Consider the following 25,946-nt stretch of genomic DNA (forward strand, 5'->3'; position numbering starts at 1 on the left):
GTCGTTCGGTTCCAGACTGAAGCGCCTAGAACCGCTCGGCCACAACACGTAAATGCCAACGACCTTCACTAATTGGAGAAACAACTTATTATTGTGAAGAACATACTGTATTCAGCGCCATTAATTTACGGAAAACAATTTAATTATCCGGCACAATCACATCTATTTCTAATGAAATGAGCCGTTTCGCCTGGCGTCGGCCATCTTCTGATCATACAATACAGGCCGTGGTTTCTGCAGTGGTGGGACTGAACCACGCACAATCACTCTGCTCTCCAACTCGACACAAATGTATTCTTCCCATTACTTTTTATTAGCTGTCGTTATTAGAACAATTTTAATGAATAACAATGAGGTTTTTCCGATGACCGTGTCAACTGATGTCAAAATGGCTCTAAGCACTATGGGACTTAACATCTGAGGTCGTCAGTCCCCTAGAACTTAGAACTACTTAAACCTAACTAACCTAAGGACATCACATACATCCATGCCCGAGGCAAGATTCGAACCTCCGACCGTAGCGGTCGCTCGGTTCCGGACTGAAGCGCCTAGAACCACTCGGCCACACCGGCCGGTCAACTGATGACAGTAGATTGTGAGTTAGAAAGGAAGTGCCCTTCTATGACCTACAAAACATTTAGGAAGGAGGTTGCTTCTGTGACAGTTCAACGCTAGCACAGTTAAGAGCATAAATAGGTTCCTCTGGAAAAGAGTTATCGCCCCATGGTAGCGCACGAGATGACCGTATTTATATTTCAGTAACCATCTCGAGAGCAGCATGCCTGCGAAAGACTATCACATGAAGTTCCAGAGACGTTCTGAAAGAAGTCGAGAGCCACAGCAAGCAGTTCCGGACACAGAACAAGTGCACTGGGCTTCAGAGCCAAGAGTTATTCTAGAATCGGCGTTGCACGCAGTGCGAGTCTTGGCGCAACCCTGGCCACGGCTGATATACTGCCTCTCCCAGCTACAGCTGTCGGGCAGACGCCGTGCTTCTGGCGCCAGATTGGTGTCCCATAGCGGCTCATTAATTACACCAGTGTGAGCCAAGCAGTTGTGCAATATCGAGGATTATGTTTCGCACTAACTTCACTCATGACTGCAACAACTGGGTATTCAGCCCCCTCTAGCGCTGCAATTGGTACAGTCTTCTAGCACAAGAGTTACGGGCATCAGGAATCGAGCGTATCAGATACTGGCACAATGTGATGGATGTCGAAAGAGGGAAACCTGTTCTGGTCTAAAACACCGTCCGCTGTCCTATAAATAATGGTCTCTCAACACAAAACAACTAGAGCCACACACAACGCCGTGAATTCCGCTAAAAGCTAGTTGTTTTTCCAGCCTGCTTTATACGGAACAGGTCCGTCACTTGGGTGCCGGACAGTTCGTGTTTCCAAGAAGGCATGGCAACTTCTACAACCGTTTTGTTGACAAAGCCGGAAGTCAGTGAAGCTACTTCTGGGCTAAGTTTAGCAACACTATTCTCGTCGGAACCGTCTCTCAGATAACGCAACCGGAAACTCTCTGTGGCGACTGCAAATTGATGCTATTCGAGAGCTGAAACTACCTTTCTGTAACGCTCTATTCTCCAGACTTTTCACCGACCTGCAGCTGAAGGAATAAAAAAAACGTAAAAAGAATAACGTCTTTGTGACTCGTTAAGGACAAATCAGTATGAGCGCAAATTGTTTACAGATAGGCCTGAGAAAGATGCGGGGAATACTATCTCGAACAGCAGAATCCTGGACAATCACTGTCTCGTACTACGTGCATCAGCTGCACTGTCAGTGCACGTGAGTATCAAATAATCTGTCGGGTGTTCCGAACGAGACTTTTCCTGAAAATATATTAGCTATTTCCCATTTCTGTTTCCTCAGTGTAACCACCGGTTGCATGAAAGACGACAGCAACATTGTCTAGGTGACAATGATGAAAGTATAGAGAATTTTGGTGCCTTGTTTGTGTTGTTGCCAACGATGAGATGGAAAAGGGAGAGGGTAAAACCAGATGCCAGTACTAAAAGGACCGCTGAACTTGACATCCCAGTTCGACGGACAAATCACCATCATCATTATATGCGCCCACTCCATGAACCACTTTGGAGAGGTTTGGAACTTAAAACACGACACTGATGCACAGTCTAGTGGTCAGGGGCTGTATGCCATCTCCTGTCCTTCCCTTAGTTGCCAAATATTGGCGATGAAAATTTCTTTCATCGCAGTGAATCGAACCGGTTACTATCGAGTTAGATGCCATAGCATAGGCATGCGTTGGTGATCTCAGCTGTGTTATGGTAGGAGAAGAGAAAGACAGCCTCAAACAGTCGAATGAATCAAGTGTTTTTCAAAAGAAAAGACTGGTATCTTAACTTTGCGCAGAAACGACTGATCAGAGCATATTGATCTAGCCCGGAAACGACTGAAACTAATTTGGATATGAGTAGTTCACTTTTCCTTCTGTAATAGCGAACTAAAATCCTACGAACAGAAGCACCTCAGAACATTGTCATTTACAAATAAGTTCCAATACATTTTCCTTTCATTTGATGGACAGTATTAGGCCCCAGATATGTTACGTGACAAGGCTGAACCTTCTTAGTTTCATTCAGCTGAGCATGGTTCGGACCCTAAAAACGTATGGAATCTGCATCTACGTACATACTCCGCAAGCCACCGTATGGTGCATGGAGGAGGGTACCATGTACGACTAAAAGTCATTTCCTTTCCTGTTCCATTCGCAAACAGAACGAGGGAAAAACGACTGTCTATGTGCCTCCATACAAGCCCTATATCTATTATCTTGTGCTAGCGGTCTTTACACAAAATTTGCGCTGTCGGCAGTAAAATCGTTCTCTAAACTTTCTCAATAGTGTTCCGCGAAAAGAGCGTAGTCTTCCATTAAGGGATTCCCACTTGAATTCAAGAAGCATCTCCGTTTAGACCAAAACTATCAGTAATAAATCTAGCAGCCCGCCTCTGAATGGTTCGATGTCTTCCTTTAATCCGATCTGGTGGAGATCCCAAATACTTGGGCAGACTCAATAAGGGGGCTGAGACAAATATTCATATTACCGACATCCAATGGGACAATAATAGCGAACTTGCGCGATATTCCTCATCGTCCTTTCCAGCATAAGTAAATAAATCCGGTTTTCGATAAGGACTATCAGAATGCAGCAAGAGAAAAGAAAAGCATTGAGTCAAATTCCAGAGGGCTATAGGGAGAGTGCACGAATGTGCTCCCTCTTCTTTTTTAACGACGGAAACAAACATGTTAAACATGCAGTATCTTGAAAATCCTCAAATCACACTCTGAAAAAATGAGATTTGGTAGATCACTGTATTTATTAATGCAAGTAACATTATCCGAAACAGTACATATTAATAATGAATGGAGGTGAGAATTAAGATTAATGGTGATGACTGTGGCCCAAATTCCCTCTGAACGTAGCCGAAAACCCTAGCGCTTGCAACAAAATGTATGGTACAGTGCTAATTTCGATGACCAAAGCAATGGTACTGCCCTAAACGTCAGCTGGGAAATGTGGCACACACGACGAAGAGTCGTCCGCTGTCGATGACCGGCGGCACTCGGCTCCCAGATGTGCAGCAGGTGTTTGGCTGGTTGGCTAGCCGCCAGGCGCGTGCGCCTCGCGTTGACCCCGCCCTCACGGTCTACAGAACACCTCAATGGGGCCGAGCGGCCGCTGATCGCTGCCAAAGCCTTTGTCTGCCGACCGCGGAAATCAATTAACTCCTCTCACTGCACCAGAACGGCTTCTGGATCACGTTCTCTTGGTGTTACGTTAACTTACAACTATTAAAGAGCCTTCTGACGTCGCAGGCCTGGCTACAAGGAAGATTTCGACATCGGATTAGCAGAAAGTATCACTCGCCGATAAACGATTCGAGCTGGTAGATACAAGTCTTTACACAAAAGGAAGATGAAAGAAGATTTCGTAGCCTACCATATAGATCTAGATTTTCTTTCTAGTCAACGTTTTCGAGTGATATTCAAGAGTCTTTTCTCGTACCTAACAAGGTTTTATTCCGCTGCCTCAAATGTTATTCATACTAAAAGAGTGCCTAATCCTACGTGCGAAATGAAATGTCCACACAGTAACTGAAGCCAAAAGGAGATCCATTTACAAATTTCTAAAACAATAACAGAGAAGAAGCAACTACAATCACAAGATCAAATGTTGTGTCTCCGTCGGTGTATATCGCTTTAAGGGCAATTCATGCATATGCTTCGTAGCTCTTCTCAAAATGGACCATCGTGTTATTTCTTCTGACTTACAGATTTGTGTTGGCTATACCAGTACTTTCCGCTGGCACTGGAACCGTATTCGATGGGTTCAAGTTTGGTAACAATCAGTACGGACGTCAATGGAGAATTGCAGACTTTTTCGAACCAGGGAGTCGGCTGACTATCGTGCTTGTCCAGTATTTCAGCGGGATTAGCGGTGTAGTGATCCAGACAGCAGAAACTAACCGTGCTTGTGCGTAGCGAAAGTCCCGCTGGCTACCTTGTCTTGTGTTTACTCATTATCTTCCAAAGAAAGTCGACATCGCTCTGTGGATAAGTCTACGACTGATTCCTATCTACTTATTTCTTCACTCTCCAATTGCTGCAGTGTTGACGGGGAAGACTCGTATTCAGCAAATACACGTTTCAAGTCCTCGTCCAGTCATATGCCTTTATGTTTTCAAAGGTTTTGCTAAATCACCTGAGAAAAATTTGTGTGTTTATGTTAGCAAGGTCACTGTCGATATTTCTGGTCATCCTTGACATCGACTTGACGTTAAACCTTATGCTTCCTTCCCGAATTCGGCGAGACGATACTTAACTCTCCTGCTGTCCTACATCTACAAGGCACAATACCTCCTTCTGGTTCCTTATTCAAAAGGATGGAAAGAAAACAACTATTTAAAGCTCTCTCAGGACATGAGACACTCTATATTTGATAAGGACGATCCAGACAACTGACCGTTGTCGACTTCACTTGAAGTGCACTAGAGAAATAAAATTAAAAAAAAAAAAAAAGAACCTGTCCCTGGATGGCTCTAGGTGGGTTTGAACCCCGTTCCTCTCGAATGCGAGCCTTGCGTGCTAATTAATCAATGCACCACGTTGTTTGTTCTCTCAATCAGAATCTGTCAACTTATCACAAATTTATACACACATCAATAAACGGAGGTTCAGAATTCTGAGCGACACAAGGCGTATGGAGCCAGACTGGGTAAGCATGCTATAATCCAGCACCTGTTGTACACAGACAGAATGTAATTTATATAATCTAATATATAATCATGTGGGAAAGTTATTCCCTGTAAATATTTTAACAGTTCAGATAGTAAAACTAAGAATATTATTAAAATGAAGGAGATAGTGAAATATGAAACCGATCGAGCGACTCTAAACTGATGGTGAGTTGCAATAAACTTCGATGGATACATGAAAATGTTTGTTACATTAACTTGGTAGTTCTATAGTTAATTTGGAGTCATGTTTTCTAACGCAAGAATTCACCCTTCGAGGGGCAGAGGAGGACAGCAGCTAGACTCTCACCACTCCTTACAAAGAAAAATATCTTCGCCAACCAAATCCTGTCACACTAGTTACACAGACATACCGATTCAGTATCACTTTGAAGACAGCCAGAACAGTAGTGGATACTGACTAGTACTTAGTAAGTATACCTTGAACCATCTGTCGTGATATCTCAAAACTATTTCGTCATTTACCGCGAGACTAACGAGTGTTGTCTCTCTCCTCTAACTCAGATCCTGGGTACGCTCTTGTTTCCCTCAGATGAACACAATCTGATCAAAAGTATGTGGAGAACTGCTAGTCAACATTAATATGAGGTGTGTCCACCCTTCTCCTTCATGTCGGCTTGAACTGTGCTTGGGGCACTTTCAATAGCGCGTCTGAATTTCTGTGGAGGAATGGCAGCTCATTCTACCCCAAGAGTCCAAACCAGAGAATGTAATGACTTTGGACGCCCGGGTCTGGACCGAAGTTGACGTTCTAACTCATCCCAAACGTGTTGGGTTCATGTCGGGGCTCTAGGGAGGCCAGTCCATTTCAGGAATGTTAGTGTCCACAGACCGTTGTTTCAGAGATGATGCTTTATGTCATGCTGATATAAGCAAGCCGGCCGGAGTGCCCGAGCGGTTCTAGGCGCTTCAGTCTGGAACCGCGCGACCGCTACGGTCGCAGGTTCGAATCCTGCCTCGGGCATGGATGTGTGCGATGTCCGTAGGTTAATTAGGGTTGAGTAGTTCTAAGTTCTAGGCGACTGATGACCTCAGAGGTGAAGTCCCATAGTGCTCAGAGCCATTTGAACCATTTTTTTTATATATAAGCAACCATCGTCTCCGAACAGTTCCTCTACTGAAAGCAGTATTAATGCCTTGAAATCAGTTCATATTCTTCCGCATTTAGCGTAAGGGCGATAAGGTGACCACACCTTAACTCCGAAAAACACCCCCCATACCGTAAAACCACCTCCTTTGCACTTCACTGCTGCCGCAACTCAACAGTACACATCTAACTGCCACACGGAATAGTGGCTGCACTCTTCACGTCACCTCAAACATCACTTAGCATTGACTACAGATATGTGTAGATTATCAGAAGCTGCTCGACCACTGTACCTCATTATTTTTAACTCCTCACGCACAATTATTGTGCTGGCTGTGCTGCTGACAGCACTTTGCTATGCTCGACGTTCCGTCAGTACATGAGATCTGCCTGGTCATACATTCGCTCTGGTTGTTCCTTCTCTTTTCCAGTTCACAATCTCATCACCAACAGTCGACGTGGGCAGCTTACGCAGGGTTGAAATGTTCCTAATGGATATGTTACTCAGGTGACGTACTATGACTAGCCCACTTTCGAAATTGTTGAGCTCTCCCGACGGATCAACTCTGATGTCACTGCTTCTCTGCTGACAACACTACCCTCCCCCCCCCCCCTCCTTAAAAAACTAAACTCCTCCAGAACAGACCATGAAGGTCCAAAGGTACCGACCGGCCGCCGCGTCATCCTCAGACCACAACCGTCACTGGTTGCGGATACGGAGGGGCATGTGGTCAGCACACCGCTCTCCCGGCCTTATGTCAGTTTCCGAGACCGGCGCCGCTACTTCTCAAACAAGTAGCTCCTCAGTTTGCCTCACAATGGCTGAGTGCACCCCGCTTGCCAACACACTCGGCGGACCGGATGGTCACCCATCCTGCTAGCCCAGCCCGACAGCGCTTAACTTCGGTGATCTGACGGGAACCGATGTTATCACTGTGGCAAGGGCGTTGCCCCCCCCCTCCCCCCCCCCCTCGCCGCCTCCTTTTATAATGGTTTGTCTGCGTTTCGTGACATCTAGCAGTCAATTACGTATTACACATGTATGTCCGTATACTTTTGATCAGATAGTGCAGTTCGCAGGAATTGCCACGACTGACACCGGACAAGATGGTATATTTTTAGGACACTAGATGGGCATTCCGTGACGTGACGATTCCAATCCCTGTCTGGCCATCCAGATACAGGTCTTCCTCGATTTCCCTAAGTAGATCAAAAGCAAACGATGGGATAGTTCCTTTGAAAAGGCCACAGCCGAGTTGGCTTCCCCTACCGAGGTTCGCTCCGACTGTAATGACCTCGTTGTCGACGGGTCGTGAAACCTTAGCCTTGCTTCCTGTGTTCCACGACTGACGACGCCGGAAGTGTGCGGACAGGAGACGGGTGACGTCGTAAAGGGCTGCAGTGATTTAGTGTCATGGGGCGCGCGCGCTCTCCGGCTCCGTATTTAGCCCGCGCCGGAGGGTCTGGTATCCCGCAACCCGACACTTCTACACAGTAAAACGGCGCCCGCTGCCAGCGGATTAAATATTTGTCGGATCTCTCTGCAGGGCGCGGCACGCTACTTCTGGACGCCGCCAAACGGCGCCGTGGGTTTCGCAAATAAGCAGACTGCGGAAATGGGCAAATCGTGAGATAAAATAAATCACCCGTTGTGCAATGTGAAGTAAAAGTCTGATCCCTCCCGCCACCCTACAAAAATGGTGCAAATATATACGGGATGCAGCTTTTATGTCTCCCCGAGAGCGAGGTTAAAATTCTAGACCGACCACCACCAGCTTGGTTTCAGTGATCGCTTCTACATCTACATGTATACTCTGCAAATCACATTTAAATGCCTGGCAGAGGGTTCATCGAACCATCTTCACAATTCTCTATTATTCCAATCTCGTATAGCGCGCGGAAAGAACGAACACCTGAATCTTTCCGTACGAGCTCTGATTCCCCTTATTTTATCTTGGTGATCGTTCCTCCCTATGTAAGTCGGTGTCAACAAAATATTTTCGCATTCGGAGGAAAGAGTTGGTGATTGGAAGTTAGTGAGAAGATTCCGTCCCAACGAAAAACGGCTTTCTTTTAATGATGTCCATCCCAAATCCTGCATCATTTCTAGTGACACTCTCTCCCATATTTCGCGATAATACAAATCTTGCTGCCTTTCTTTGAACTTTTTCGATGTACTTCGTCAGTCCTATCTGGTAAGGATCCCACACCGCGCAGCAGTATTCTAAAAGAGGACGGACAAGCGTAGTATAGGCAGTCTCCTTAGTAGGTCTGTTACATTTTCTAAGTGTCCTGCCAATAAAACGCAGTCTTTGGTTAGCCTTCCCCACAACATTTTCTATGTGTTCTTCCCAAATTAAGTCGTTCGTAATTGTAATACCTAAGTATTTAGTTGAAATTACGGCTTTTAGATTAGACAGATTTATCGTGTAACCGAAGTTAAACGAGTTCCTTTTAGCACTCATGTGGATTACCTCACACTTTTCATTATTTAAGGTCAACTGCCACTTTTCGCACCATTCCGATATTTCTCCTAAACCGTTTTGCAGTTTGTTTTGATCTTCTGATGACTTTATTAGTCGATAAACGACAGCGTCATTTGCAAACGACCGAAGACGGCTGCTCAGATTGTCTCCCAAATCGTTTATATACATAAGGAACAGCAAAGGGCCTATAACACTAACGTGGAGAACGCCAGAAATCACTTTTGTTTTACTCGATGACTTTCCGTTACTACGAACTGTGACGTCTCTGACAGGAAATCACAATTCCAGTCGCATAACTGAGACGATATTCCATAAGCACGCAATTTCACTACGAGCAGCTTGTGTGGTACAGTGTCAAAAGCCTTCCGGAAATCCAGAAATACGGAATCGATCTGAAATCCCTTGTCAATAGCATTCAGCATTTCATCTGAATAAAGAGCTAGTTGTGTTCCACAAGAACGATGTTTTCTAAACCCACGTTGACTGTGTGTCAATAGACCGTTTTCTTCGAGGTAATTCATAATGTTGGAACACAATATATTTTCTAAAATCCTGCTGCATATCAACGTTAACGATATGGGCCTGTAATTTAGTGGATTACTCCTACTACCTTTCTTGAATATTGGTGTGACCTGTGCAACTTTCCAGTTTTTGGGTACGGATCTTTCGTCGAGCGAACGGTTGTATATGATTGTTAAGTACGGAGCTAATGCATCAGCATACTCCGAAAGGAACCTAATTGGTATACAGTCTGGGGCATAAGACTTACTTTTATTAAGTGATTTAAGTTGCTTCAAGTGAATCCTGCAGGGCGATTAATTTCTTTCCCTTCCCAAGTACAGCAGAGTTTTCTTCCTTATGTACTGAACGTCTGTGAATCGTGCAACGGTAAAAATTTTAAAACTATGTCAATTTTTATATACATTTGCTTAGATATTCTTCGAGGCTTCCCAGATCTTATCATTCATTTCTTGCTCATGTTCCTCCTTCCTTCTGAGAAGTGCCTGATATCTAATGCTTACGTCTTAAGGTAGCGTTGGAAATAAAGAATGATCCTTGCTTGTGGTTTAGTTGTACGTGAGAACCGCTTAACGAAGGTGGTCAGCTGGGATTAGAGATTAAGCGTGTATCCGTCCCATGAAGTGACTTACACATATGCTGTCTGATCAAAAGCGTCCGCACACGTATAATGGAGATTAATATGGGTTGTATCCACCCTTCGCCACCTTTATGGTGCCTGGAACACTACTGGGGACGCTTTCAATGATTTGTCTGAATGTCTTTGGAGAAATGGGAGCCCTTTCTTCCTCAAGAGCCGAAACCATGAAGGCGGTTCAGGCGCTGGGGTCTGGAGCGAGGATTGTGGGCAGGCCATTCCTTTTCTGGAAAGATACTGTCCACAAACCATTGTTTCACAGATGGTGATAGGGTATGGTCATGCTGTTACAAATCATCATCGTTTCCGAACTGTTCCTCTACCATTCGCGGTACACAGTTTTGAAAGTATTCATATCCTTCCGTATGTAGGGTACTCTTAAGCGCAATAAGGGGATCACAGCTTAACCACGAAAAACTCCTCCATACCGTAACACCACATCGTCCCTTGTCACTATAACACCGCCTCCTCTATTGGCATTCCATATGGTGACAGGTGACGTTCTCCAGGCACTCGAATCCCGCCTCGGGCAAGGATGTGTGTGATGTCCTTAGGTTAGTTAGGTTTAAGTAGTTCTAAATTCTAGGGGACTGATGACCTCAGATGTTAAGTCCCATAGTGCTCAGAGCCATTTGAACCATTTCCAGACATTCGCCAAACCGAAACCCATTCCTCGGATTGACACAGAGTGTAGCGTGGTTCATCACTCCAACTTAGTCGCTTCCAGTCCTCCACTGTTTAAACCACCTCAGGCATCGCCTAACACTGAGTACAGAAATGAGTGACTTTCGAGGAGCTGGTCGACTATTGGACTCCATTTTTCTTACTCCTACGCACACCATTGAACTAGCTGGACCACTGGGTTGCACTTTGGAACTCGCAAGCGATTCCTTCCGCTGATTTAATGCGGTTTTTTACAATCACCCTCCGAAATGCTTGACGTTCACTGCCCGTCAGTGCATTACTTATGTCTGGCCTTGGACTCGCTAGGGTTGTTCGTTCGCGTCGCCACATCACAGTGACATCACCAACAGTCGAACTGAGTAGCTTTAGAAGGGTGTAATGTCCCTGATGAATTTGTTACTCGAGCGACACCCAATGACTAGTACACGTTCGTAGTTACTGCGTTCTCCAGATCTTCTCTTACTGCTTCTCTACTGACAACACGATATTGCTCATCTTCTTTTAAGCTGTAGGGTCCGCCTCTCATGATATCTACTGGTCAATTCCACATTGGTCATGTAGTGTACCCAAATCATTGCTACACTTGAAAAGCACTAAAAATTCTTTACTGAGGGTGTCGAGCGAGCTATGCTTCGTTCTCCTTGCTGCCAAGAAGTTCCCAGGTAGAGGATCAACCATCCCGATTTTATGATTTTTTTCAAACCGCTCCCTCGCTGTTAACCAAACGTAGCGAGGATTTCGCTGGCAGGGGTAACTAAACATTCAACACTGGAGCCGGATCGAAACTTCATCGGCCCAAAATAGGATAACGGCAAGTCGCGTTACTTATGCAACGATAGTGACTTGCTCTCAAACCTTTTTACAGAACTCCTATCGTTGATTATATGAACTCAGATGTTAAACTCTGCATTTCGCCCGAACTGCTGATATTTGTGTCCTTCAAGACAAGACAAACGGACTTCATTCAACAAATTAATCAAATAAGAATTTGAAAAATATCGGATAAAATTTTGTGACTTTTGGGAGAAACTGTTGAATCTCCGCTATGTTATATCCTGATTCTCGGATAAATGGAAAATATAAACTCCAAGAGGGAATTAGATTAGGAAATGAGACACTTAAAGTAGTAGATGAGTTTTGGTATCTGTGAAGCAAAACAATTGATGACCGTAGAAGTAGAGAGGATATAAAATGTAGACTGGCAATGGCAAGGAAAGCGTATCGGAAGAAGAGAAATTTGTTAACATAGAGTATATATTTACGTTTCAGGAAGCTCTCTCTGAAATTATTTGTATGGAATGTAGCCATGTATGGAATTGAAATATGGGCGATGAATAGTTTAGGCTAGAAGAGAACAGAAGCTTTCGAAATGTGGTGCTACAGAAGAATGCTGAAGATTAGATGGGTAGATCACGTAACTAATGAGGAGGCACTGGGGAGAAGAGGAGTTTGTGGCACAACTTGACTAGAAGAAGGCTTCTGTTGGTATAACACCTTCTGAGGCATCAAGGGGCCACCAATATGGTATTGGAAGGAAGCGTGGAGGGTAAAAATCGTAGAGGGAGACCAAGAGATGAGTACACTAAGCAGATTCAGTAGGATGTAGGTTGCAGTACGTATTGGGAGATGAAGAAGCTTGCACAGAATAGAGTAGCATGGAGAGCTGCATCAAACCAGTCTCAGGACTGAAGACCTCAACGACAACAACAACAACAACAACAGAGGGTGGTCCATTGATCGTGACCGGGCCAAATATCTCACTAAATAAGCGTCAAACGAAGAAACTACGAAGAATGAAACTCGTCTGGACTAAAGACTACAACAACAACATCAACAACAACAACATAAACTGCAACCGACGGTGGTGCTGCTGTATAAAAAGATGGAATAACTATAGCTTCTATCGACCGCTTCTAGTCTCTCAATATAAATAGCGAATCCAGCGAGGAAACTCGGACAAGATTACGTCAAGAAAAGATTTTAGGTTTCTGTTCTCACCGCCATAGACCTTATTCTCTGTGTTAATAGAACCTATCTATCTTTTCTTGACAAATCATGGTTTCATACAACTGCACTACTCAGTCTTCATTACAATCATTAACAGACCATCTTCAGGTGTCTTGTAAAAACTTAATCAGATGTATGACAAGTCATAACCACTAACAACCATCATGCACGAACCAACATTTCTATTCAGGAGGAAAAATAGGGTCTATTAATTCTGCGGCCAAGCATTAGATGATTGTTAGTGGTTATGAGTTTTCACACATCTCATTAGGATTTCACAAGACAACTGAAGACGGCCTCTTAAAGACTTAAACTGATTGCGTAGTAAAATTTGAGTACTACAGCTGTGTGCATCCAAGATTTTTTCAACCCTTTTTACAAGCTGTAAATCATCGCCTCCTCAAAATAATATTATCACCCTTTATCTTCAAGATAATGTTATCAGGATATGTAATGTTACATTATCTCGACTAATAGTGGATAATCGCACATATACCTCCGGCCAGAGGAAATCGAGAGTCGGTGAGATTTTTTCTGCCGCGACAGACAAGCATGCATCGGTTTTGGAGGAGGCGTGAACCGAAGCGATGCCAGCCATCTGCCACGCCCACGCGGCGTCTATTCTGGTGAGAGCAGATGGGCGGACGCTGCGCTCCTCCCCCCCTCCCCCTGATATATTTCGGGTGGTGAGACCGGCGTCTCTGACGCAAGACGCCCCGACACAGCTGGGCGCCTCCAACTCCAACCGGGGCAGGATGCGGCTGTCGCCCGTCTCTCTGAAAGGCACACACACACACACACACACACACACAGATTCCTTTGCTGCTAGGTGACCCGCAATTAGCTACACCTCGAGAAATTTCTGTCCCCCAACGACGCATATCTTTGTGTTGGCAGAGGCCGCCAGCTGGGACTTCATTAAGAGCGCTCGTTCGCCACCACTGCCATGACCCACTACCTGAGCTGTGACACATGGTCACGCACCTGCTGCCGCATTCTTATGGCCAACGAATAGCCGAAGCGCCGAGATTTCTTCTAGACACAGAGCCCAGTCAATGGTTCTGACACCCTTATACCAGCTCCGTAACACCGTATCAAGCGAAAGTTGGACTTACTCTACATCACACTCCGCAACCCACCTAACGATGGTCTAGGGTAGTTCCAGCACGAATAACTGATCCCCGCCTACCCTGTTCCATTCGCGAAGGTCGCATGGGAAGAATGATTACCGGTACGCCTCTGTATTGGCTCTATATTCTCGAATTTTCTCGTTCTGGTCATTACGCGAGATTTATGAGGGAGGAAATAATATGTTGCCCCATTCTTCCGGCGGCCAGGATGGCCGAGCGGTTCTAGGCGCTACAGTCTGGAACCGCGCGACCGCTAAGGTCGCAGGTTCGAATCCTGCCTCAGGTACGGCTGTGTGTGATGTCCCTAGGTAAGTTAGGTTTAAGTAATTCTAAGTTCTAGGGGACTGATGACCTCAGAAGTTAAGTCCCATAGTGCTCAGAGCCATTTGAACCCATTCTTCCCTAAAAGTTCTCTCTCGAAATGTTAACGGTGAATCTCTCCTTGATGCACAACGCCACTCTTGTAACGTCTGCCAATGGTGTGTCTTGAGCATCTCGATTAACAGTAATGTTCCTATCACACTCCCTTGGGCTATTCCGGAAATTACCTTTACATCTATCTATTTTCTTCCGTTACTCAGGCAGTACATTCGCACTCAAAGAATCACAAACACTTGTTGCATAATCTTGCTTTAAAAGATTTACTTTTCACATTCCCGTCACAGGTTTTGCGACTTCGGGTTCGATCCCCAGTGCCTAGCGCTTTTTCTCTGATAATGATTCGTTTTACATGACAAATGGAAACATGCATCGTGATTTAGGTGCCACGGTAAACTTTGGGGGTGGGGAGAGGGGGAAGGATGCGTAGTTCAGTTGGCTATCAGATCAAAATGGTGTAGTGACGTACTGTGACGCTCAGATCGATTTTCAACAACCGAATTTACATACAAACTCTCCAAACCACTTGACGTGAATGCCAGAAACTATTTAGCACTGTATTGCACTTTAGTCAGTTTTATAGCTCCTTTATTTATACACACCACTGTTAAGATAAAAGCTATTCAGCACGTTACTACTTGTGCTGAAGGATACCTGAAAGAATACTCGCTAGTATCCAGCTAAGCATCTTCTTACAACAGTATTATATGACCTAATACCTTCTGCTCTGTAGATACAGTGAGGATGTAGTACCACCATTATTCAGCTCTAGCTACACTAAAATATATGTTACAGGGAAGGAAAAACTTCGCCTCTATCTCTAATACTCAGATAAAATTTATGGAATAATCCGCACACATATTAAAAACCGAAATACACAGTACCGGTTCCTTATGAACGGGCTCTCGGCTTTTTGGGCCACCCTCAGAGAACATAACGCGAAACAGACAGTCCACACAACATTAATACAAAGATTGAATTTCCACACGCATGTGACCTTTTACGGCTATATATCTGCACGAAAACCACAAGCACCACAAGCATGAAGTATTAAAAAATAAACCTTATACTGCATTGCACTCATACATTAAAGTATAAGAATATACTGGCCATAACAGTACAGAAGTGAGCACTGGCACAAACTACTATGCTATACTGGCAAAATAACAAAAATGGTTCAAATGGCTCTGAGCACTATGGACTTAACATCTGAGGTCATCAGTCCTCTAGAACTTAGAAATCTTAAACCTAACTAACCCAAGGACATCACATACATCCATGCGCGAGGCAGGATTCGAAACCGCGACTGTAGCGGTCACGTGGTTCCAGACTGAAGCGCCTAGAACCGCTCGACCACAGCGGCCGGCGGTAAAATAACAGTTGAATGTAATGAACATGGAAAAAGAATAGGGGGCAGAGGGGACGAAGGAGTGAATGGAATATGGGTGACGAACAGTTACACTGTTTACAACAATTATATTATCCTGAGAGCTACTTTAGCAAGGGAGAATAATAAAATTGTGTTTGATCATTAAAGATTGCCAGGACTCTGTGATCGGAGTTTACTGATAGCCATTATTTCAAGTAATGCCAGTCTCCTGCCTTTATTTGCTCTACGAAGAACCTACATTCATTCACAGCATGTTCAGCAAAGGTGGAATCAGTATTTTTCTGTCGCCAACTCATTTAATTTTCAGCCAGTCTAATAGTTATAATCCTACATGATGGACTCATATAGAATTTGTCACGTACATTGCACAAAATCCTGCAAATTCCGCTCTCTTCTAAAGGTCTAATTTTGTCTTTGCTGTTTGAGCAGAATTTGGATAACAGCATTCTTAGCAGAGAAAGCATATAGAATGTGATCCATTTGTTGTCAGTGTGATTTAGTGTCTTCTGAGGAGGATACAGGACTGCTGTTATCCTCTGTCTCTTCTTTCTACTGCGTTATCAATGAGAGGCGCACTATATAACCACTCCGGTAAGCAACTTCTTTATTGGTTTTAATTCATTACCAAATTCAGCTTTGGTTTGTAGTATATATTGCGCGGGGTGCGCTATGGAGTGCAAGGCTACCTACTCGTGTGTTGCAGGATGCTGGGCATTGTCTGTAGAAGTTAATGTGTATTAAAGCAAATGAAAATGGGCCCCTCATCACTGGAGAGGAAGATGCCTAGCCGTACATAGCAAAGGTGAACCGGATGGTATGCGGGGTGTCAGACTGTACGAGACCTGTGAAGAGCTTGTGTACAGGTGCCAGCAACGGCCCTGGATAGCGCACAAGTCTCCAGTTGCGCCACGACTGGCCGCAGGAGGCGTGTGTGGGGGCGGTGGAGGTGGAGGCGGGGGATGCGACGCCTCGTTTACGTCGCGAACGAGCTGCTCCGCTGCGCTCAGCACCTAAATTGCGGCGAAATTACAACCGTTGATTCAGCGCGGGATTATGACATCTGGGTATCGCCGCCTACATTTAGAATCCAGGTTCGAGTGCCAACAGTCTGTAACTTCCCACTCTGCGAGCCGGCGCTGACTTTATAAATGCACCAGTTGCAGCATTTCTGCGCTACCTCTGCGGCAGTTCATACGTTCCCCCTGATAAGCTGAAAGCGAGAACATCACAACAGAGGCAGTATTTTGCTCGTACAGAGAGTAACGGGAAGCACGGCTGCTTCCGAAGCAAATCTATCCACCAAATGAATGTCTGGAAGTTAGGAACATGGGACAATTCGAGATTTCCAGACAGTTTGTCAAACAAAAATGTAGAGCTGGTTCGTCTTTTCCGGCACAGATATCCAGCACCAATGCAATTTCAGTACAAGGAGATTTCACGAAATTCGAAGTAGTTTGTGAATGCACGCTACGGGTCCACTCTATTCTTCAGCAACCCCCAAAGTCCAACAGAACACGGTTATGCTCCTATTTTACGGAAAGTCAAACACGGACAGAAAAAAATGGCCATTGTAACAAACAAAGAAACTTTTTCTACTATAGTTGCACATTTACACAAACAAATTTTTTCTGACATGCCTGAGGGCATACTATACAAACTGAGTATTGAAACCAGTTAAAACATCATAATATTTCTATTCTGACGCTTAACACATATTTTGCTTTCGGCTGCACCAAGCGCTTATCTTAACATGACTGAATATTTGGAAGAAATAATGAAGTTTGACTTACAGTAAAAGATTATCATGTTATTTATATCTTGAGATTGAAGCTCTCTCTTGTGCCCGTGTTTGCTTACAAATAAATTTGTTTTTGGACAAATTTCGCCTTGAGCAAGCACAATTTTTACTTCTTTTTCGTACATACATGTTTCCCTGAAGTTACACCATCATCGGTGAATTTTTTTAACTTTCATTCTATTAAACAGCAGTAAAATTTTTGTTCACTTTTTATACATACAGAAATTTCAATTTTTAAAAAGTATTCACAGATCTGAAAACAGAGAGATTTTTTTATATACCTTGCTACCACTTGCTGCGGTTTCCTGTAATTTGCCTGAATAGCGGTTTTTCTTTCACAGTTTTTCATTTTCGGTATAAAAAGCTTTCTACATTGAGCTATCTACGGTTGCGAATAACAAACCATGAAAGAAAAACAGCTATAACGCAAAACATAGAAAACCACAAAGCCACAGCATATGGTACTAACGTATATATAATAAAATGTGGCTGTTTTCAAATTTGTGAATGCTTTCTTAAAAAGTGAAATTTCTACATGTGTAGATAATAAAGAGCAATTTTCCTGTTATTTAATAGCAAGAAAATAAAAAAAACCGACTGATGATACTGTTGCTTCAACGAAACATATCTGGCTAATAAGAAGTAAAAATTGTGTTTGCTCAAGACCGAACCTATACAAAAACAAATTTTTGTGTTACGATCTCCTGCATTCTTCTTCAGTACCGATAACGGTTTTAGTAAAATTTCATAGATTCAGTATTGTTTGCTTAAATTTTTTAAAGAAAAAAATAAGGGTTGATCTTATCTACAGGGCAATAAAGGGCAAGGCACTACTACCAAAATCCCATCACTGATTCTCCCTGGCGATATTATGTGTAAATGTTTGGCGAACAGTGATGGGAGTGCTGTGTCACTGTCGGAAAAGCTCAACAGGATAACAAGAAACACTGAAAAAACCACCAGAGAAATTGCAAGTAAAATCTTCTAGGATATTAGACCGCTCACGCTTAACTTCTTCCAGACTATCGACGTTTCGAGTCCTCTGCTGGGGGTCTTCTTCAGCATCTTCTGCCGTTCATGGTTAACGTCTCGAAGAAATACCAGCAGACGGCTCGAAATTCGATCGTAGACGATTTCACCTTTAATGATAGCGGTCATGAAAGTCTGCCGACTGACAGCGGACAAAAAGTTTGTAATAACTTCGAGGGAAATAGCACTCTGTCCTGCAAATTAGGACTAACAGTTTGCTTCGTAACGCTGAACGTGTTTCTCATACAGTTTAATTCGTTTCCTTGCAGGCACGAAACAAGGAACAGGAAGCAGAGGTCCTGCAGTGGATAGAAGACGTCCTGGGCGAGAAGCTGCCCTCGCAGCCCTACGAGGACGTGCTGCGAGACGGAGTCGTCCTCTGCAAGCTCATCAACAAGATCGCGCCCAACTCCGTCAAGAAAATACAGCCTAAGGGGACCAACTTCCAGCTCATGGAGAATGTTCAGAGGTGACGGACCATTTCGTAATCAAAAATGAAATATCGTAGTCTCCGAGCACCCACTGATTCAGACCATTACGAAATATACAGCAAACGTATTCGCAGTTGCAGTTGAACCACCTTCTGCTGTAGATTAGAATGACGATAGTGAAAATTTGTCCCGGACCAGGACTCGAACCCGGATTTCCCGCTTTACCTTAACCGCATCGGCCATCCGTGCACGAATCACGACCAGACCCAAACTTCCATATTCCCTCGACCTTGAGTCACAAACTGCACCCGTATATTACGTATATTCCCGTCCAGGAAGGACATATTTATTGAGAGTCGAGGAAGTGGTATTGGTGAATAAATACGAAATAGCAGAGTCTGTATTATTAAGAAGTAAGATGCAGTGTTCCTTCGTACGTGTAGGCATTACAAAGTAGACAAAAACCACGTTTCTCTAATATCGTACGGTTGAATCATTAATGGAAATCGCACAGACGTCATAAAATTTAAGCCGATGAAGAATCAGAGGAAGTAATATTTCATGACCGGTAACCGGTTAAACACGATTGGATACTTTTGTGGATGTAATGAGATCTGCTACGTATAGGAAAACATTGTACTGCACAAAGTTAAAAAAAATTAAAGGTGGGTAGCTGGCTGGAATACGAGATTTATCGAAGTCTGGATATATGGGAACACTATTTTTTAAACAGCAACATTTACTGTCTCATCTACTACGTCCTAACCGGTTTATATGTTTGCACACCACACTCACACACAGCCGCGCGGTATTAGCCGAGCGGTCTAAGGCGCTGCAGTCATGCACTGTGGGGCTGGTCCCGGCGAAGGTTAGAGTCCTCCCTCGGGCATGGGAGTGTGTGTTTGTCCTTAGGATAATTTAGGATAAGTAGTGAGTAAGCTTAAGGACTGATGATCTTAGCAGTTAAGTCCCATAAGATTTCACACACATTTGAACATTTCAACACACACACACACACACACACACACACGCACACTCGCACACGTCGCTACTTTGTTATGATGAAGGAACTAAAATATTTATCGGAGCCGTCGGAGTTGGAGGTGTGCGTTCAACGCAAAACAAAGACAGAAGTCAGTGGTGCCTGAAGGTAGGAAAACCGGTAAAAACAGCTTAATGTCAGTTTCCGTTATGTTGAAATGTTAGTTAAGATCGTAAAGCAAATAAAACGACCTTTCACCCTCAATACAAACATGTGTTTCAACAATTAAAGAATAATTAATTTAGAGAGATCCGCTTCAGTTGCGCTAATTATTTATTCAAATCACGACCGGTTTCGGGATGTTAAAAACCCATCTTCAGGTGTGTGAAATTATTCAGTTTGGTAGCATATAATATGCGGTCGGGCCAGTCAATGAAAGCGCTGCAGTAACTGCATGTTGGTGGACAGAACGTGGTTGACGTTCCTATCTTGTGGCTGCCCGGTGGCGGACAATTTCCGCCAATATGCAGTGATAGGAGCTTTTGTACTGACGGGCCCGATCGCATTTTATGTCACCAAATACAATAATTTTACACATCTGAAGATGGAATTTTAAAATCCCGAAAGCGGTCGCACTTTAAATAAATAATTAGTACAACCGAAGAGGATCTCTCTAAATTAACTCTCATCCCTTTCAGTTGCGGATGTCCTAGTTACCAAAACTTGTACAATCAAAGAAACATTTATTGCACAACTGTTAGTGTCTCCATGTTTAGAGAGAGCCACTGGTCTGCAACTGTTTACTGAATCAATGAATAGCTGCTCTAGTTGCTAATGTGTTCTCACTTTGGCCCACGACCGATTTCGGCTTTTATATTTTAGCCATTATCGAATGGACCTGAAAATTATGCTGCGGTGATGCCACTGGTCTGCAACTGTTTACTGAATCAATGAATAGCTGCTCTAGTTGCTAATGTGTTCTCACTTTGGCCCACGACCGATTCCGGCTTTTATATTTTAGCCATTATCGAATGGATCTGAAAATTATGCTGCGGTGATGCTTTTGACGTCGCTTTATCACAGCTTTAGTTTTCAGATCCACTTGAAAATGGCTTAAATATAAAAGCTGAAACAGGACGTGGACCAAAATAAAGAAAAGAATAGTAACTGGTGCTGATATTTATTTATATTACGCAACTATTCAAAATGTACTAATAAAAGATGGCATGTTACGGCTAAAGTGTGTTCATGTGGCCTGTTTCTGAAGCTAAACAGCGTATGCGCAGGACATCTCTATTCTAAAACCAGTGCGCCATAAGTTTCTAATTTGTTAGACAAGCAGAACACAGGAGCCGTTCTACATGTTCACCGAGCGAGGTGCCGCAGTCTCTAGCACACTGGACTCGCATTCGGGAGGACGACGGTTCAATCCCGCGTCTGGCCATCCTGATTTAGGTTTTCCGTGATTTCCCTAAATCGCTCCAGGCAAATGCCGGGATGGTCCCTTTGAAAGCGCACGGCCGACTGCCTTCCCCGTCCTTCCCTAATCCGATGAGACCGATGACCTCGCTGTCTGAGTCTCCTCCACCAAACAAAGGCGCTGTGCATAAACTAGGCTTAACACTTGTCATTAATAGTTTAAATCAGCTCTTACCAGTATAATATTTAGGAGTCATCCTTTCTTCAGAAATTGACTGCCACCCCTTCTGTCACGTTTAAACGAAGCTTTTTAACTGATTTTTCTGTAGAATGAGGAGAATTTCTTTGTTTGTACTGCATTTGAAAGTTCATAAAAAGTACTGACTGCCTTTTTTCTGGAAAACTGGTGTGCATATTGTAGGGAGCTCATGTTTGTCCATTACTTTGAAAATTTAGAATTATGCTCATTCCTCGTTCCTTCGTCGCTATGAGTTTTAAAATTACAAGAAAAATCTGAGATATTGCTCGCCGGCCGGAGTGGCGGCGCGGTTCTAGGCGCTACAGTCTGGAGCCGAGCCACCACTACGGTCGCAGGTTCGAATGCTGCCTCCGGCATGGATGTGTGTGATGTCCTTAGGTTAGTTAGGTTTAAGTAGTTCTAAGTTCTAGGCGACTGATGACCTCAGAAGTTAAGTCGCATAGTGCTCAGAGCCATTTTTGAGATATTGCTCCTGAGTCTACGCTGATGCTTCAGAGAGGGATGGATACGAAGAAAGATGTATAATAAAAACGAATAGTATATCTTGTCCGTAAGCTTAAAATTACGGGGGTGTCGGAATAGACCTTCATCACTGTCTCAAATATTTTCGCCTTCATTCTACGATAACGCAGGTTAAAATAAATTGCTTTGCTTTCTCTTAAAGTAATCGTCTGCCAAAAATACTGCATTTAAAATTTAAAGGGGAGTAAATAATCTGCAGAAAGTAAGATACTAGTACGATATTACGTACGTTAGTGAACACTGAACTGAGACTTGCTTACTATGAACAATTCTTTCCCCTGCCAGGGGCATTGCTCTCAGATTGAATTATTATTTCTACGAGGTTAAAGGATGAGAAAGTGTAGTCTTTGCAGTACACCAATCTTCTAACCTGTGTCATCATTTTCAGATGGACTCCCATTAGGTATAAGGAAGCCGGATAGTTAAATATCACTCACTTTAATATCATAATCTTTGTCACCTTTTGGTAGGTTATACGTCAGATTTGACAGCATGTCTGTACTGGTGAAATATTTGATCAGAGACCTACAGCGATGTTTGCTAGAGACACAGGAAGTATCTTACTGTCGATGTTCCCTCCTCTTGAGCTATTCGCTACTGAGAATAAACATATTGATAATGGACATTTACGCTGAAAACATTGTAGCTAGTTTTTACAAGAGCAGTGTCACCCACTCCAATTTCATGCTCCTAATATTCAATTGAAGTCATATGTGCTCTGTGTTCCAGGTTCCAAGACGCTATCCGCAAGTATGGTGTGCCCGATGAGGAGATCTTCCAGACAGCTGATCTGTTTGAGAGGCGCAACATTCCTCAGGTGACGCTGTGTCTGTACGCCCTTGGCAGAATTGTGAGTACTGCGTTTCTCCTACATAACTTTCCCTATGTCGGTTGTTTGCAACATAAATGAATGTATTTACGTCAAGCTGTAAGCTAATTCTTTCGTTCACTACACCGTACACGCCTTTCAATATGTCGTCATTTGAAAAGCAAAATGTGATACTGATTGCCATCTGAAAGGGCGCTTATTTCAGACAGGCACTACTTCCATTTTTGTTATTCTTTTTAATAATCCTGTAGTTTCTCTTATACTCATTTCACTCTTCTTCGTTTTCTTAGTAATTACCATTTTTGATTTCGTATGTGTTACTGCTCTCCTTTCTTTTTTTTCTTAATAGCCAGGCAGAATTGTCGTCAATGACTTCAAACCTGTCAATTTATTATTATTTGCTGTTGTAGTTGTGTATCCGAAGACTGTTTTGATGCTGCTCTTCACGCTAGTCTGTTCTGTGGACCTCTCTTCATGTCTGCATCACTATTCCAACGATTTGGACCTACTTACTATCTTAAAGTCTTACTCTCCACGTACTTTTGATTACTTATACTCATAGAAAACTGGCTGTTGACGCCTGTATTTCTATTTTATTATCTAACTCTTTTACTCCACGAAATATATATTTGCAATACCTACTCCCTCACTACATTTTTCGCTTCTTCAGCATCTCTTACAAATCCTTCACTGACTTTTACTTTTTGAATTTCTCAAACGGGGGTCCTTCTGCTGGGTTATCCTTGTTTCAATAGCCTACAGATATTTCTGTCTTTTCGTATATCAATACATTGTATTTCGAGCCCCTCCTGCCGACAGCAACAAATCATATACAGGGTGTTTCAGAATGAAGTTTTAAGAATTTGGTGACAGGTTTCTTACTCCAAAACTAGAAACATATATCCGATAAACATTAGTTCTAAAATGCATACCTTAAGAGCTATGAGCACTCGTTCATTCTCGATACGTGAATTACGTATCTTCTACAGCAAGTTCTTTGCTTTCCGTGTTTTGGATGGAGATAGTATGGACCAAAAAATGAAAAAAAGTCTACCAAACATGGGCTGCAAAGCGCATACCATAAGAGCTATGAGCACCTGTCCAGCGGAAGAAATGTATTTCACAGTAGCGACGCAATACTGACCCTACGACTTATCTTAGAAGCTAGATTAAGGAAAGGCAAACCTACGTTTCTAGCATTTGTAGACTTAGAGAAAGCTTTTGACAATGTTGACTGGAATATTCTCTTTCAAATTCTGAAGGTGGCAGGGGTAAAATACAGGGAGCGAAAGGCTATTTACAATTTGTACAGAAACCAGATGGCAGTTATAAGAGTCGAGGGACATGAAAGGGAAGCAGTGGTTGGGAAGGGAGTAAGACAGGGTTGTAGCCTATCCCCGATGTTGTTCAATCTGTATATTGAGCAAGCAGTGAACTAAACAAAAGAAAAATTCGGAGTAGGTATTAAAATCCATGGAGAAGAAATAAAAACTTTGAGCTTCGCCAATGACATTGTAATTCTGTCAGAGACAGCAAAGGACTTGGAAGAGCAGTTGAACGGAATGGATAGTGTCTTGAAAGGAGGATATAAGATGAACATCAACAAAAGCAAAACGAGGATAATGGAATGTAGTCGATTTAAGTCGGGTGATGCTGAGGGAATTAGATAGGAAATGAGACACTTAAAGTAGTAAAGGACTTTTGCTATTTGGGGAGCAAAATAACTGATGATGGTCGAAGTAGAGAGGATATAAAATGTAGACTGGCAATGGCAAGGAAAGCGTTTCTGAAGAAGAGAAATTTGTTAACATCGAGTATAGATTTAAGTGTCAGGATGTCGTTTCTGAAAGTATTTGTACGGAGTGTTGCCATGTATGGAAGTGAAACGTGGACGATAAATAGTTTGGACAAGAAGAGAATAGAAGCTTTTGAAATGTGGTGCTGCAGAAGAATGCTGAAGATTAGATGGGTAGAGATCACATAACTAATGAGGAAGTATTGAATAGGATTGGGGAGAAGAGAAGTCTGTGGCACAACTTGACTAGAAGAAGGGATCGGTTGGTAGGACATGTTCTGAGGCATGAAGGGATCACCTATTTAGTAATGGAGGGCAGCGTGGAGGGTAAAAATCGTAGAGGGAGACCAAGAGATGAATACACTAAGCAGATTCAGAAGGATGTAGGTTGCGTTAGGTATTGGGAGATGAAGAAGCTTGCACAGGATAGAGTAGAATGGAGAGCTGCATCAAACCAGTCTCAGGATTGAAGACCAAACAACAACAAGTAGCGAAGATGAATGAGTGCTCATAGCTCTTAAGGTATGCGTTTTAGAGACCATGTTTACTGACATTTTTGTGTTTTGGTGTAAGGAACCTGTCCCCAATTTTTAGAACGTCGTTCTGAAACACCCTGTAGACTTAGAGTGGTGCGATTGTGTTATCTGGTCTCTCGCTAGAAGAAAAGTTTTGTAGGGATTCAAAGAAGATTTTGGCACTTTTTGGCACTGTTAGAATGCAAGACGTGGTCCTACTACTGGGAACTGAGTGCAGCTTTCTTACTCATGTCTGACATTTTATTTTTATTTATTTATTCGTTCAATCATTCATCTCGGGAACATCGTACCATTTACGATCAAATTTGCATTTACGTAGTTCATTTATGTCTATCACTTAAGTATGCTTCTTTTTCTACACTGAATCTTATTCTAAGTTCACAACGTTACCATACTACTTTTTCTTTATTTCTGTTTATTCCTACTTGTACCATTCAAATATTTCACTGGCTACCTCCTGTACGACAGTGAAAAGCGCGCTGTTGATACCGAATTCGATGGCTAGATTTTTCGGTCAAAGACGATAGTGAAATGTTACGTCGTCGCCCACTCTAATCTATCCTGCGAAACTACGTACAATGGGAGGTACCAATCTCAAATGAGATGATCACATGGGACAGTTCTTAAATAACCTAGAGAGTCAGTCATTGCCTTTGAACATTTGCGCGAGAAAATGCTTCGGATAAGCGACTAAAAACAGCATTTTTTTTTTAATACACGATTCTAGAGAACGCCCAGAGGGT

The 25,946-nt window shown here is 43.2% G+C and overlaps 2 protein-coding genes across 2 annotated transcripts in view; one reads left to right on the forward strand and one right to left on the reverse strand.

Moving 5' to 3' along the window:
* The window catches only part of LOC124617135 (muscle-specific protein 20-like), a 166,952-nt gene that overhangs the window by 78,737 nt on the left and 62,269 nt on the right, over positions 1-25,946 (reverse strand). The window lies entirely within an intron of this gene.
* The window catches only part of LOC124617151 (muscle-specific protein 20), a 35,069-nt gene that overhangs the window by 3,039 nt on the left and 6,084 nt on the right, over positions 1-25,946 (forward strand). The window contains exons 2-3 of the mRNA XM_047145242.1: positions 18,700-18,899; positions 22,773-22,893. Coding sequence (XP_047001198.1) covers positions 18,700-18,899; positions 22,773-22,893 — 321 coding nt within the window. The remainder of the gene's footprint in view (positions 1-18,699; positions 18,900-22,772; positions 22,894-25,946) is intronic.

Source organism: Schistocerca americana, chromosome 1, assembly GCF_021461395.2.
Source record: "Schistocerca americana isolate TAMUIC-IGC-003095 chromosome 1, iqSchAmer2.1, whole genome shotgun sequence".
NCBI classification, from domain to species: domain Eukaryota; kingdom Metazoa; phylum Arthropoda; class Insecta; order Orthoptera; family Acrididae; genus Schistocerca; species Schistocerca americana.